This window comes from Lissotriton helveticus, chromosome 2_1 (assembly GCF_964261635.1).
Source record: "Lissotriton helveticus chromosome 2_1, aLisHel1.1, whole genome shotgun sequence".
Classification (NCBI taxonomy): Eukaryota; Metazoa; Chordata; class Amphibia; order Caudata; family Salamandridae; genus Lissotriton; species Lissotriton helveticus.
In genome coordinates, this window is record NC_136059.1 from 45,035,221 (window position 1) to 45,049,853 (window position 14,633).

At 44.8% G+C, this 14,633-nt stretch overlaps 1 protein-coding gene across 1 annotated transcript in view; it reads right to left on the reverse strand.

Annotated features, from left to right (window-relative positions):
* Positions 1-14,633, reverse strand: part of LOC144817691 (long-chain-fatty-acid--CoA ligase ACSBG2-like) — a 432,359-nt gene that overhangs the window by 226,744 nt on the left and 190,982 nt on the right. The window contains exon 7 of the mRNA XM_078674438.1: positions 4,767-4,931. Coding sequence (XP_078530564.1) covers positions 4,767-4,931 — 165 coding nt within the window. The remainder of the gene's footprint in view (positions 1-4,766; positions 4,932-14,633) is intronic.

Below are 14,633 nucleotides of genomic sequence, written 5' to 3' on the forward strand. Positions count from 1 at the left end.
GGTCAGAGTTCGAGCGGGGGAAGACCTCGCAGCCACAAATTGCGTGATCTAGAGAACCAGCAAGAAATCAGTTGTCTATTCTAGTGTATAGATTATGTGGTGCAGAGTAGTGTGTTTCCTCCCTCGTTCCCAAACCACGACTGCCAAATATCTACCATGCCCAGCTCAGCTATCGCATCTACAATCACTTTAGCAGCTAGTAATTGATGCCTAACAGGGCCCCCGTGCCGGTCAATAGCAGGGTTTAAAACACAGTTAAAGTCACCTCCCCATACTTGCAGTAGAGAGGGTATATGACATGCTACCTCAAGAAGTGTTCGATAAAATAGTGGGTGGTCAAAATTAGGGCCATAAATGTTTATAATGATAAACTCCATGCCTTCCCCCTGGCATTTTGTAATCACAAATCTGTCCTCTGCGTCTGTATAACGACTTTCTAGGGAGAGGCCGGCTCTAGGTTTTAACTAGGTAATGACCCCACGTGCATGTGTGGAAAATCCCGCTGCATGAAACGTACCCTGTAACTTTCTGTGCATTATTATTGGGTTATCTAAAGGAAGGTGGGTCTCTTGTAATAGGGCAATATCTATATTATGCCTATTAAGGTACGCAACCACTTTCCTGGTTTTCCGATAGTCATTCAACCCTCTGATGTTCCAGGTCAATAATCTTTACCTATCACCCAGTATTCATGGAAGGAGGGAACAGTTTTCCTGCATTGTCCCTCTGACATCCACCCACATAACCACCCCGGAGGAGCCCGTTACTACAGAACTCCTTAGCCAAATTAGTCTTATACCATACCAACGTTGTGACAAAAGCAAGCCACACAAAACAAATTACCCATAACAATGACACCGCCCCCCCACCCATGCAATGCAAACCCTAACTTAGCACAGTCAAAGTCCCCCCACCCACCACCCATTCCCCTTGTACGAAAAAGGCAGTAAGCCATAAAGTGTGTCACACTCGGGAGCAGATGTTACCAAAGCACCACTACCAGCACTTAAAAAGAAAACACTCCATGTGCTATGCCATCAAAGCGGACAAGGCACAGCCGGAACCAACAATGATGACATTATTACGCATTGAAGGTGGAGAGAACAATCCAATAACTTTACATAAACCCTTTGGGATCCCCACTGAAATGGTAAGCATGTTCAAGCCAATATAGTAGTGTCCCCTCAGACCACAGTCACATTATCCTCAGCGTTTCAATAGTGATCTTCACAGAGCTCTACAGCGTTCAATGCTCAGTGGAGTGTGACATCAGGAGCCTTCCGGGGGAGGGGTTGAAGACACTGTATGATCGGGGCAACAAAGATAAGGAACAGCAACAAGTCGAAATCTCCTCAGTCTTGTTCATCCAGGATGCCTCCAGATGCCCCATTAGATGCCTCATCGAGGTTTTTTTTGCATCCGAATTCCGTTCTCCCGATTTGGAAAAGTGCTTAAGCGTTTTTATAGGGATTTAGGATCCGTGAAAATCCTAGCTTTGCCGTTCAACATAACTCTAAGCCTGGTCGGGTACAGCAAAGCATAATCCATGCGCTGCTTTCTGAAGCGCCGTTTCAGGAGGGCAAATTGGCATCTGGCTTCCTGAACCTTCCTGGTGAAGTCTGGGTACAGGGATATTGTGAAGCCCTCGTATGTCAGTACACCTTTTTCTCTAACTTGCTTTAGGGCAGCTTCTCTGTCCATGTAATTCAATAGCTTACGCGGGGGTCTCCCAAATGCGGTCTAGGGCCCAGTAATCGGTGGGCAGGCTCCATCACGAACATCTCAGAGAAGATTTTGTGACCCAACAGAGCGACAAGGAGTTTCTCTGTAAACTGTTCCATGTTGCCTATCGAGGTGGACTCTTGTAGGCCCATAATTCTGATGTTGCTCCTCCTGGACCTGGCCTCCAAATCCTCTGCCTTATCTTTTAACACTACCAGTGCTTTGGCCATTTGCTTTCGGACTGTATCAGATTCCGACTGCACTTCCTCCACCTCCATCACACGCCGTTCGGTCATGTTGATCCTCTCTGCGTGTTTGTCTAGTCGCTCCGACATTCTGTCCATGCGAATGCAAGCGAGTCAATCTTACTGTCAATGGTTAATAAGCTCTTCTGCACTGCAGCAAACATCTGTTTTACATCGCCGGGTACATCCTCAGGGTCTGCCACCGGGTCCCTCGAAGGTCAGGCCCCCACTGTCTCCCTGGTACTGGCCTTCTGTTGATCAAAGAGCAGTTACCCATCTTGGCGACGAAAGAGATACGTCCACCATATGCTGTGTTTGTGTTCTTTGATCTGGGGTGGATAGAACTACTGTGTGTCCCCCAATGATCATGCAAGTGGCGTGCTAGGTGCGAAGTCAGGCTATGCAGGGAAGAGCGATCCCTCACCGACTTTCCCCAGTTTTGATTCCGACTCGCCAGAGCTCTCCCTCGAGCTTCCGGGTGGCTGCCAACCAAGTAGCACCCTCAGCAGCTACCAGACGCTCTCCACCAGAGGTAGGTATAAGCTGACTAGCACCACGACCATGCCTGAGTTGTACAGGGAAAAAGGAAAGTGGCCTACGGAATGATTATCTGTCCATCTAATTTTCTCTGAAATGGATACCATAAATTATCCATTCCATGAAAAATGGTTTTTCATCGGATTTAATCCAAAACTTTATGTATAAAGGGACTCTCCAATTTCAATCCGTCATTTCAACAAATTCAATCTATATCTATATGGTTTAAGTATTTCTTTGTATTAAACTATATTTTTTCTTACATTTCTGTTATCTCATATTTCACATTACTATACACATTTTATACATTTATACACATACAAATACATTTACATATATATACACGTACACAATATTTCAAACCCTATTTTTAGGTTCTTTTGCCCTATTTATTTTTAACCAAGGATGTTTATCACAAAAACGTTCAACAAAAACATTCCTTATTTATAGATCACCAAAAGAAACTGTAGAAGAGTATCACCAGGTCAGAAGTCTTTTTGTAACCTATCTCACTCTGACACTCTTAATTCAAGCTTATTCTATCAACTTAGTCAAACAAATTTTTTGTTTGAATTGGTGTCTTCAAACAACAGTGTCGACGCGTTTTAGCCTCTTGTAAATCCAGGCCTCATTAGGACTTATTGGGCAAATCAAATTTTATACACTCAAATCCATGTATGTTATGTGGATCGTGGTCCAATCTCTTCCGGCTGGTTCTATCACTCGAACTTAAAATGAACGCTGCATGGGTTCAAATTAATTTTGCGGTCTCCTTCGTCCGTTTTACATAATCCTTCATAATATATCCTTCAATAGAGAAGGGAAAAACCTCTCCGTTGTTGACCGCCACCACCCTCCGGTCGGGAACTTAGTTATTGGAAACACAACCGCTGCGTTGCTTCAGCGTCCTGCTGGGTGGACGGCCAAAGGAAACCAGGTCCCCAGCTGATGACAGGAATCGTTCAAGGGGCTGGCGCCCGGAACCACCCAGGAGCACAGAAGATCGAAGGTCACGCCTGGATGGGGCCACCAACAATCGCGCCCAACATCGTAGGGCCCAGCAGGGTTAATAGTACTGTGGGGCTGTGCACGCGATTCCCGGTCAGCAACACTGCAGGCGAAGTCCTTCAAGGCCAAGATCCGAGATCACTACGAGCAATCTCACAGTGCAGCACAGGGCAGAAGCCCACCTCCAGGGCAACAACAGGCAGTTCTCCACACACTCTCGTGAAGTCCCCACCAAGGATAACACCGAAGGGAGCACAGGGACACCACTGCATGATGGACCACCTCAATACCCGCTCAGGTGGTAGAGCGGCTCTGGTGTCGCTGGGGTGGGCGCGGCCTCACAGGCCCTTCACAATGGCAGCAATCAGCAGGGGCCGTGAGCCGCACCTCCAGGTTCGCGTGTACAGCAGTGCAAGCGCAGCAGAGCCCCGGGGCTAAAGGCATCTCAGAGCGGTGCAGTGCGTGGCTCCGGTGCCGCCACCCGCCAAACAACAAAGAGTGGGGTGCACGATAGCTGTGCAGGCCGCGTCCGCCGATTCCCCCAAATGTCCGGGCTCCGCTCACTGTTTCCACACCAGACGGCAGTCTAGCGGTGCTCTCTCCACTCGCAGAGTATGGTGTTGCGGCGTCAGATGTAAGGATATCTGATGAATCGTTCCTATGGCTCATGGAGCTCTACGTTCACGTGGTCATCTTGTGCTTCAGCAAGCTCCGCCCCCATTTTAGAGAACCGTTCTTATAGATTATCCTAGGAGTTATTGGTATCACTGCAGTGAGATTGTTGTCTTCATAAAACGTTTTCAAACCTCAAGTAGCAGGTCCTCTTTCTGCAAATATTGGCTGTAAAGAGAGCCATAAGGTGAACATGGCCTGGTGGCACACACATCACCATCTGTTGAGGGGGTATACTAAAGGACTGAGTGTAGGGAATTCGGGTCTGATGGATGCGGGGAGGGTGGTGTATTATACTCAGCATTATTTACTGAGTGCAAGCTTCTCATGTTGGGTTGTTTGAACATTCAGTGCCGGCTCCAGTTTGTTTATCATTATGAACATCTTTGGATTGACTGGAGTGGTTTGTAGGGGTGGAGGCTGACTGTAGCTGGGGAAGATTCCAACATTCATGGTGTGATCTCTTGAAGGATAGTTAAAGAGACAAGCTTGTGAGCAAAGGCAGGTGATTAGACACACACAAATTACACAACATATTTCTATTAACTACTACACACAAATAGATACTTATCCTTCAGGTACCTTTAGGGCATCCTTATCTGCAAAGTAGGTGGTCCCTCCGATGCACATCGGTAGCCAGATGTCGAAATATTGTGCAGCCGCGTGGCTTAGTGACAGGTAACTGAGGAAAATGTCACTTTCTTGCAGGCCAGAATATTTGCTAAACATTTTCGGTCCCCATGTGACCTAGAAGCACAAAGCAAAGGAGAAAGACAAATTGTACAAATTAAGATTGCACAGAAACAGAACTTGAATACTGACAAAAATATTGTTTAGCTGAGCTGATGAGGAACAACTAGGCTTGGTATGAGCTAGCAGCTGCTTGGAATGGGGAGAAAACTTCACTTCAACACATCACTTTCTCTCCCTCTCTCTCTCTCTTCCTATCTCTCCATCCCGCTCTTCTCCCTGTCTCTCACTCTCTCTCTCTCTCTTCCTAACTCTCCATCCCCGCTCCTCTCCCTGTCTCTCCCTCTCTCTCTCTTTCTCTTTCTCTGTCTATGTCTCTCTCTGTCTCTCTCTGTCTCTCCCTATCTCTCTATCCCCCTGTCTCGCTTTCTCTCTTTCTCGTTCTCTGTCTCTCTGTATCTCTGTCTCTCTCTCCCGCAACATCACCCTGTCTCTCTCTATCTCTTAGTCTCTCCTTTGCTATCATGGCATCCCAAACACAAAAAAAGCAAGAGAGAAGACAAAGGAATGGGGCAAATAGAAGCTGAAGATGATCAATGTGGGACGGGAATGTCCCCCATATTGTATACACGCTTGTCCCCATGTCCTAGGTGCTTGACTGCTTGTGTCTGGTATCCTGACTTGGTTTGTGGTCCTGGTGTCATTCTAATGTAGCATGTGCGCTGATGCCTAGGCCTTTCCATGACTGTAGTAGGTCCTGGATGTGTCATGTGACCTGGAGGGGAGCACCAAGTATGTCCTCATTGACTGACAGGGGCTGCGTTACCTGTCACAGGTTTCACATCTATAGCATTGGTGGCAGCGTACCATGCTGTGGTCACGTTACGAAAATGCAAAGCAAAAGCAGTAATTCAATAGCCACCACCACATAATACATTTATAATTCTAACCATCACACTAGATAAATGCCTATCTACATAACTTTATAAAAACATTTATAAATATCCAAATATCTCTATAACAATGTGTATTAATGATTCACTCTGAGTGGATGCATAAGTCTCCGAGTGGGTCTGTCACTGCTTATATAAGTCTGTGAGTGGATATCACAGAGCAGACTCATGAGTCTTTTAGTGAGTCTGACATTGGATGCACTGTGTGAGTGGAAGCATAAGTCTCCCAGTCGGTCTGTGAGTCAGTACGTGACTGTCTGAGTGGGTCTGTGACTGAGTGCATCAATGTCTTAATGTCTCGGTGGGTGTGTGAGTGGAGCCATAAGTCTCTCAGTGAGTCTGTGAGTTGATGCATGAGTGTCTGAGTGTGTCCATGACTGGGTGCCTGAGTGTATGAGTGGGTCTCTGAGTGGGTGCATGAGTATCTGAGTATGTCTTTGAGTGGGTGTATGAATCCCTGAGTCCGTACGTGAATGGGTACCTGACCCTGTGAGTGGATCTATGAGCTGGTGCATAAGTGTCTGAGTGGGTCTCTCGACCAGTGGGTGTGTCAGTAGAAGCAAAAATCTCAGACTGTATCTGTAAGTGAGTGTATGAGTGTTTGAGTGGGTTTGTACATGGCTGTGTCACTCTCCTAGTGAGTCTGTAAGTGGGTGCATGAGTACCTGAATGCGTATGAGAGTGGGTGCATGAGTGTCTGAGTGGACATGTGACTGGATACATGAGTGTGTGAGTGGATATGTGAATGAGTGTAAATGTGTCTGAGTGAATATGTGAGTAGGTACACAAGAGTGTGACAGCGACCAGCAAGTGTTTACAACTATATATTTTTATTTTTTTGTATTTTCATTATTATTCGCGATGACGACACGATAATCATGATCTCCCTGCGATGGTACACAGGGGGCTGCTCTGCCAGTTGCGTTGACAAATAACTTGTGTCACTAACACCCCCATTTTTCAGACATGGGATCAGAGTACCTCCACTCTGACCCCTTTTGCTAGCTTTTACAGAAAATGTCAGCCCCAGGAACCGTTCGAGATCGATAAAATGGTGGTTGCAACTTTCTGTTCAGGTTGCGTCCTGCCAATCATAGCATTCCCGTTGGTGAATTAATTTGCAATGAGCCACACAACTGCTGCGAAATATCCGCGACCAAAGATATATATATATAATTTTTGCTTTGAATTTCCCAAAATCTACTGAACGGGTTAACACCAAATAAGCAAAAAGCACTTCCCAACATCCTCTTTCCTGCCAAATTTGGCATAAGTCCGTTCAGCCGTTTGGGCTGTAGTTGTCCAGCCCGCGTGGCCACCACCGCCAGCAGTCTCCCTCTGACACCTTTGGGTCAGTAATTACGAGTTGATAAATGCATGTTATGTCGCCACCACCGGACGCAAGGTTCCTCGCTTACATGTGCCCGCATAGCCCTTCACTTCACATCGTCACGGCGCCGGTGCAATGTACAGTTATAACCACCCTTGTTCTCAACAAGAAATCACAAGCTACCATGGAATATCATCGCACCGTATTGTTAGTGATTCTCCACTCAGGCGGTCTTATAAAATGATGTCACAATTATAGGCCAGTTTCTTCACTGCGCCGCATTCTTGATCACAATCCACACTGTTATTAAAAATGTTCCTCACATGTCGGTCCTCCTCAACCAATGCTCTTGCTCGGTTGTACACGACACCAGAGATGTTCGCCAATCTGAAATAAGTATGATTGAAATTACTGTCTGCACATGGATGGGTGCACTCGCCGTATATACGTGCTGCTTACCTTAATTATTTTTGGCTCGAGGACAACGTCCTCATTATTGGTTTTCTGCTCTTTTTTCGTTCCACTTGATTCAACAGGTTGGAACCAAACCAGGCAATTAATATCATTAGCCCTGATGATGATCTCGGGTTTATTAGGAGCCAGGGGACCGAAACGTCGACTTTAAAATACAGTTCTACATAAGTAACCATTGTGTTCATCCAATTGTAGTTACTATAATTGTGAGCTTGCTATGATATGTAACTACGTGCAAGCCACAAATTTGGCTCCTTTGCTTTTGCCTGTTATTTCTTTTCTCAACTCTCACTACCTTCCCTATTCTTTTCGTTTTCCTCTTGAATGATAGGTACAGGACTGTGCCCTATCACTTGTTTGTATATATACTGTGGTTCTGATTGCCATACCAATTGTATAATAAATATCCTTTGCCCGGCTGGGTATATGGATTTAATTTATAGTACTGACTCTAGTCTATAAATCTATCGTGTTAAGCTAATTTTTCTCACTACTAGGACCTCTGTTCTTTATAGTACGTGACTACCCATGGTCCTAGTTTATCCATTGGGTCCCCTTGTTTGTAAGAAGTGGGCTGTAGTTGTGGCTAAAGGTTCCTATGGGAATTAACATTACAAATGGACCGTTATTTTGTGCCCCATTTTCTCAGTCCCCATTACACCGATCACGCCCAAATTTTCCATGACACACAGAACACTTGTTAGGGGCACTTTCATGAAGATTGGTCAAATGACGCTAAACTTATAGCCTAATAAAGAAAAGCTTTTCCTTTGGAAACTAGGTCCTAGCTATAAGTACCCTACTGGCAACCACCATATAGGTACTATATATTATCTACTGGCAGTCGCCGGTAGATAGTTATGGTTAGGACCTATTTTCCATAGGAAGAGCGTTTTTTCTTTTCCTAATAACGTTGGCGCCGCTTGGCAAATCTTCGCAAAATTTTCAAAATTCGTGGGGCGCTCTGGTCATCTCCTATCCTGAAAGTTTCGGGGTGACTCGGTAAGCGGGGGATGAGAAAAAAAGTGGGGTCCCAAAACGTGTTTTCCCCATGAGGATGCCATAGGAAACTATTGACACGGCTACAGCCTGAACTACTGAACGGAATTACACCAAATTTGGCAAAAATTTAGCCCTTTTGTTAAATGGTGTAAATCCAATCAGTAGTTCCTGAGAAATTTAAAAAAAGAGGTCAGAAAATGAATCTCACATAGGAAAATTTAGACACGGCTACAGCCCAAAGTGCTGAACGGAATTACACCAAATTTGGCAACAAGGTAGTGCTTGGTTCAGAAAGCCCCCATTTTTAAAAAAAATGGTGTAAATCCATTCAGGAGTGGCTGAGAAAATCAAAAAATAAAAGTTTCGATATATAGAGGCGCGGTGAATCCGCGGACCCTCTCGACTATGAGCTTTATTCTAATTGACTGTCAATACTCCAAATCAGGACGTGTTGTCAGCCATCTTGTGACTCGGTTGAACCGAGTGACAAGAAAACAGAAAAATAAGCGCAACAAACAAGAAAAGGGGGCAGGGTAGAAAGACCCTGACCCCCTAGGCCTGCTCAGGAGGTCCCAAAAAACTCCTTTAAAAAAAAAATAATTGGCTGAATTCGCAATGGGTGCTCAAATCCGGCTGGGAAAATAAAAAAAAAACGAAGCCGAGTGGGCCAGGTCATGGGGGCACTGAAAAAATGTGGGGGGAGGCAATCCCCCCCACACTGCCACGGGGGCTTGATTAATGCTGCCCAGGGCTTGTTATTTAAAAATATACCTGTTTGGGGAGCTTAAGCCCCCCCTACTCGCCCCGGGGACCGCGTCCCCCCGGGGCACTAAAATGCAAATTTGGGGGTCCGTTATGGACTACCGGGGACCACCACCTCCCTGGGGCTTTGTAATTGAAGGGAGGGGGCTGCGTGGCCCCCCTCCTGGAGATCGTGATGGCCCTGTTGACCACCACCCCCATGGGGCAGCTCCTGCAGTGTCCTGGGGTGCCCACCCCTGGGACACTCCTGTTTGCTATGGTAGGGCAGGAGTACGGATCCCGCCCTACCATAGCAAACTCTGCTTTGGTTCATTGAAGCTAAAGCAGGGAAACCTGCTCTCGCGTCAATGAAACAAAGCAGATTGCTTTTCCACATGGGGAGCTGCATGTTAGCAGCTCCCCATGTGGAAAAGGAATGCCGGCTCCCATAGGAGGTGGGGAGCCAGCAGGGCCCCAGGGGCATTGGGGACCCCCCCACAGTCCCCAACGTGATGGCCTGCTCTGGGGGATGGGGTTCCCGGGGCAGACACCGTCGCGACCCTATTGCGGGGCTCAGTGCAACCCCACGTGTAACATCGCAATGGATTCGCGGATCCACCTAAAATATATATTAATTTAATAGTATATAATTTAGAAGGTACTGTTGCATTTTTGAACTTTTTTTTATAGAGTTAGTGAGATTGAAGTTCATAATCACATTAAATTTGATTGAGTTAGTAGTAATATAAAACATTTACATGAAAGGTAAACTTGAAAAGTGTATTGTGTTGTAGTACATTGAATTTGTGCTTTTGTTTTTTGAATGTTGGGTTATAGGGGGCCTCTAAAAAGAGTCCTTGTTTTCATTCTGACTTTGTTAAAGCTACATGTAAGTGCGAATGCACAGCCTAAGGTTGTTGAGAAACACTCTGTTTCATTCATCAGTGAAGTGAACTCCATCACTTCTGTAGATGTCATCTACAAATTGTTGTTAGAGAAGGAGCCAATCCTCTAGTCTCTGAGGTAAGCAGAAATAGCTTTATTGACATTGTGGCTTTCTCAAGCTGTGGACAGAATTGATTGGACAACTGTTTTGGCATATATTAGAGAAGACAAAGACAGTTTGAGGCAAACGCAACATCAATTGTGCAAAGGTATCCTGCATGAGAATTTCCAGTCCTACTCCAGTCGATGTGCCTATGTCATTGCCGCCATAGTGCCCAATCATGAGGTCAGGGGGGTGGCGATCAATTGGTGCCACTTTAATCCTCTCTGTGCAATCCATTTAATATCCACATTTTGCAAACCTAGGTCTTGGTCAATACCTCTGCGTTTAGCATACCTTTTGCCCCAGAAAAAATAGCTGTGCCCTACAATTCATACTGTAAGCATCTTGAAGGGATTTCTGGAAGCAATGAAAAGATGTCTTTAGTTCAGGTAATCAGTTGGTATAATGAGAGGCATCTGAAATGGCCGAGAAGAAGCTATTTTTCAAAAAGCTGATAAGTGTTTGGCTGTTCATTAACATTTTGCACTCAAAAATAGGATGCATGTTACTTTCCTTAAGAAGTATGTTTCTTATTGGTTATTAAAAAATGTAGATAGGATAAGGTAATATTTTGCAAAAGTCAACCACAGCTGCTATTTGCATATGTAAGCTGCTGTGTTGAAGTTTACAATATGGTGAGCTTGTGACCTGCCAGTACAGTTGAATGTTGCAAAAAGTGTTGCTATGGAAACTAGTATTATGGTGAATGGGAGAAGGGTTCAAAGTTAAGTGTGGATTTAATATGTGAAATGGTAGCTTATATATGACTGATATGTTACAAAATTAAGTTGTCCTACGTCAGTAGTATGTGTATAAGTAGTGTGTTGTTGAACAAAAATACAAGTATTATTAGAAATGAACTCCTGACTCCAGTAAACCAAGATCAAGTTTTAAGGTGTGGATGGACTTGTGACTGAGGTATGTGTGTACTTGCATATCTATTTTCATATGTCTTATACATTTGAAGATGCAAGATGTATAAAAGGCAGGTGTTGCTGCTTTGTACTTGGCTAGGTACCCAACACAATGAGGAGTATTAGATTGGTGAAGCCGCAGCACAAAAGGTAAAAAACATGTTAAAATGAGGTATTCGTGATTAGGTTACCTTGTATAAGTCTCTAGAGAGGTACCTTTGAAATATGCCACATAATTTTTTATGTGTGCTTGAAATAGGAAGTGGGTTCTGTGAAGTGTTCAGGTCTGTATAGTGTTGTGATTGAGATATGTCTGTACTTGGAGATGTATTCTGATAGGTGTTATGCAATTGAAGATGCTTTACATATAAAATACAGATGTCTATTTGTATGTTTCTTTTATATATGGTGTCACTAACAGAAGGTACAGACACATGAATATGTGCTTTCAGGAATACGGTGAGACTTACAACAGAGACATGTACAGGCTTGCTGCTTTGTATTTGGGTACGACTTATACCATGAGTAATAGTAGAATGGTGAAGCAGCAGCATGAAAGTGAGGTTTAGGATATGTTGGCAGAGGAATTAGTCATTAGGCTACTTTGTATGAGTCTGTGGAAAGGTACACTCCAAATACACTGCATCATTTTTGGTGTCTTCTTGAAATGGCAAGTGCAGTCTTTCAAGTTTAAAAGGCCTGCATGGTCTTGTAACTGAGTTATATGTCTACTTATACATGTATTCTGATATGTGTTATCTCATCTGAAGATGCTATATGTGTAAAGCATAGGTATACATCTATTTGTATGTTTGTTTTATATATGGTGTCACTAGCAAAACGTACAGACACATGTATGCATGCTTTTAGGAATATCGTGAGACTTACATCAGAGACATGTGAAGTGTTGCTGCTTTGTATATGGCTAGCCTCAACACCCTGAGTAATAGTAGAATGCTGAAGCAGCAACACAAAAGTGAGGTTTAAAATATGTTGGCAGAGGAATTAGTGATTAGGGTTCTTTATGAGTGTGTGGAAATGTACACTTGAAATATACTGCATCATTATCAGTGGCTGTTTGAAATAGGAAGTGCTGTCTCCGAAGTTTTAAGGTCTGCATGGTCTTGCAACTGAGGTATGTCTCTCCTTCCACATGTAATCTGATATGTGTTATCCTTCTGAAGATGTTAGACATATAAAACACAAGTATATATCTATTTGTATATTTGTATGTTTCCTTTACATTTGGTGCAACCTGGAAAAGTGCTAACACCTGCATGCATGCTTTCAGGAATATGGTGAGACTTACAACACAGACATGTTAAGTGTTGCTTCTTTGAATTTGGCGAGGCCCAACACCCTAAGTATTAGTAGAATGATGAATCAACAGCAGAAAAGTGAGGTTTAGCATATGTTTACAAAGGGATTAGTGATTAGGGTACTTTGTACGAGTCTGTGGAAAGGTACACTTAAAATATACCGCATAGTTTTCAGTGTCTGCTTGAAATGGGGAGTGCAGTCTCTGAATTTTTAAGGCCTGCATTGGCTTGTGACTGAGGTATGTGTGTACTTACACATGTATTCTAATACGTGTTATCCATCTGAAGATGCTAGACGTGTAACATACAGGTATACAACTATTTGTATGTTTCTTTTGTAAATGGTTTGACTAGCAAAAGGTACAGAGACATGCATGCATGCTTTCAGGAATATGGTGAGACTTACAACAGAGACATGTGAAGGGTTGCTGGTGTGTATTTGGCTAGCCTCAACACCCTGAGTAGTAGTAGAATGGTGAAGCAGCAGCACAAAAGTGAGGTTTAAGATATGGTGACGGAGAGTCTAGTGATTAGGTTACTTTGTATAACTCTGTGAAAAGGTACACTTCAAATATACTGCATAATTCTTAGTGTCTGCTTGAAATTGGAAGTGCAGTCTGTGACATTTTAAGGTTTGCATGGTCTTGTCCCTGAGGTATATCTGTACTTGCACATCTATTCTGGTACATCTTATCCATATGAAGATGCTAGACGTGTAAAGAACAGGTATACATGTATTTGTATGTTTTTGGGTGTGATGGGTGTGGCTCCTTTATGCCTCGCCCACTGCGAGAATCAAGACGGGACGTACAATCTCCAGGCTTTACACAATTTCCCGGGGGTCCTGCCAGGGGTGTCAACTTTCCCCACTCTTGTTTGTCCTGGCCGTGAAACCGTTAGCAAAGCGGCTTTGATTAGGTGGGAGGGGCCTGGGACTGACCTTAGGTGGGAGACTTCACCTCGTCTCGTTATATGCAGACGACCTGTTGCTGTACCTAGCGGACTCGGTTGAGGGGGCAGCGAAGGCTCTGAAAATCCTGGGCAACTTTGCTCTTCTTTCCGGCCTTAGGGTTAATAAAGCTAAGAACATATTTGTTCCCCATAACCGGGCCACTACCTAGACTGGAGGCGCCGCCGGCCGACACTCTCAGGGCCCAGCGTACCTTTAGATACCTGGGCATCCATATTTTTTCTGACTTAGACGACTTAAAATATGGGAATATGGGGAAGACGTTGCATTCCCTTTGCTCCTGTGTACAATTCTGGTGCACCTTGCAACTGCTCATTATGGCCCGGATTATATTATCCAAAATGGTAATGCTACCCCAGCTGCTATACTTTTTCATAAACCTTCCGGTTCTGATGCAGAGAAGCTGGTTTTGACCCCTACACGCTCTCCAGCTGTGCCTACTTTGGGGGGATGGATGCCGAGGGTGTCTTTGCAAATCCTACTGCGCCCTATATCGGAAAACGGCTGGGGGTGCCGAACTTTGAATTATATATGCTAGCCGCCCAACTGCAATGGTTGGCACAATGGGTGGAAGGAGTAAATGAGGAATGAATGTGCATGGCGGACCAGGTATCGAGTCGGCGGTTGGCAACCGCAAAGCTCTTGCTTTTGACCACACCCATCCCCAGCTGCTTCCTGATTCCAAGTGTGCACATGTTTCCAAGTGTGTTTGCGATCCTGAAGTGGAAGGCAATGACTTTCAAAGTACCCCCCCATGATTCCTTTGGTGGGGCTGCCACATGGGGACCCCAATCCATATTCACGGGTCCCCAGCTGGCCAGATGGTCGGATGCTGGCCTGGAGAATGTTGGGGACTGCTACTTGGATAAGGCGCTGATCCCTTTTGCGGACCTGGTGCAGGATAGTGGACTCCCCCCGGGTCAGTTCCTAACTTATGAAGCACTGACACGCATGTTTGCGCACCTGTGGGACCCTGGGGAGGAGGAACCTGATACACACACCGTCCTC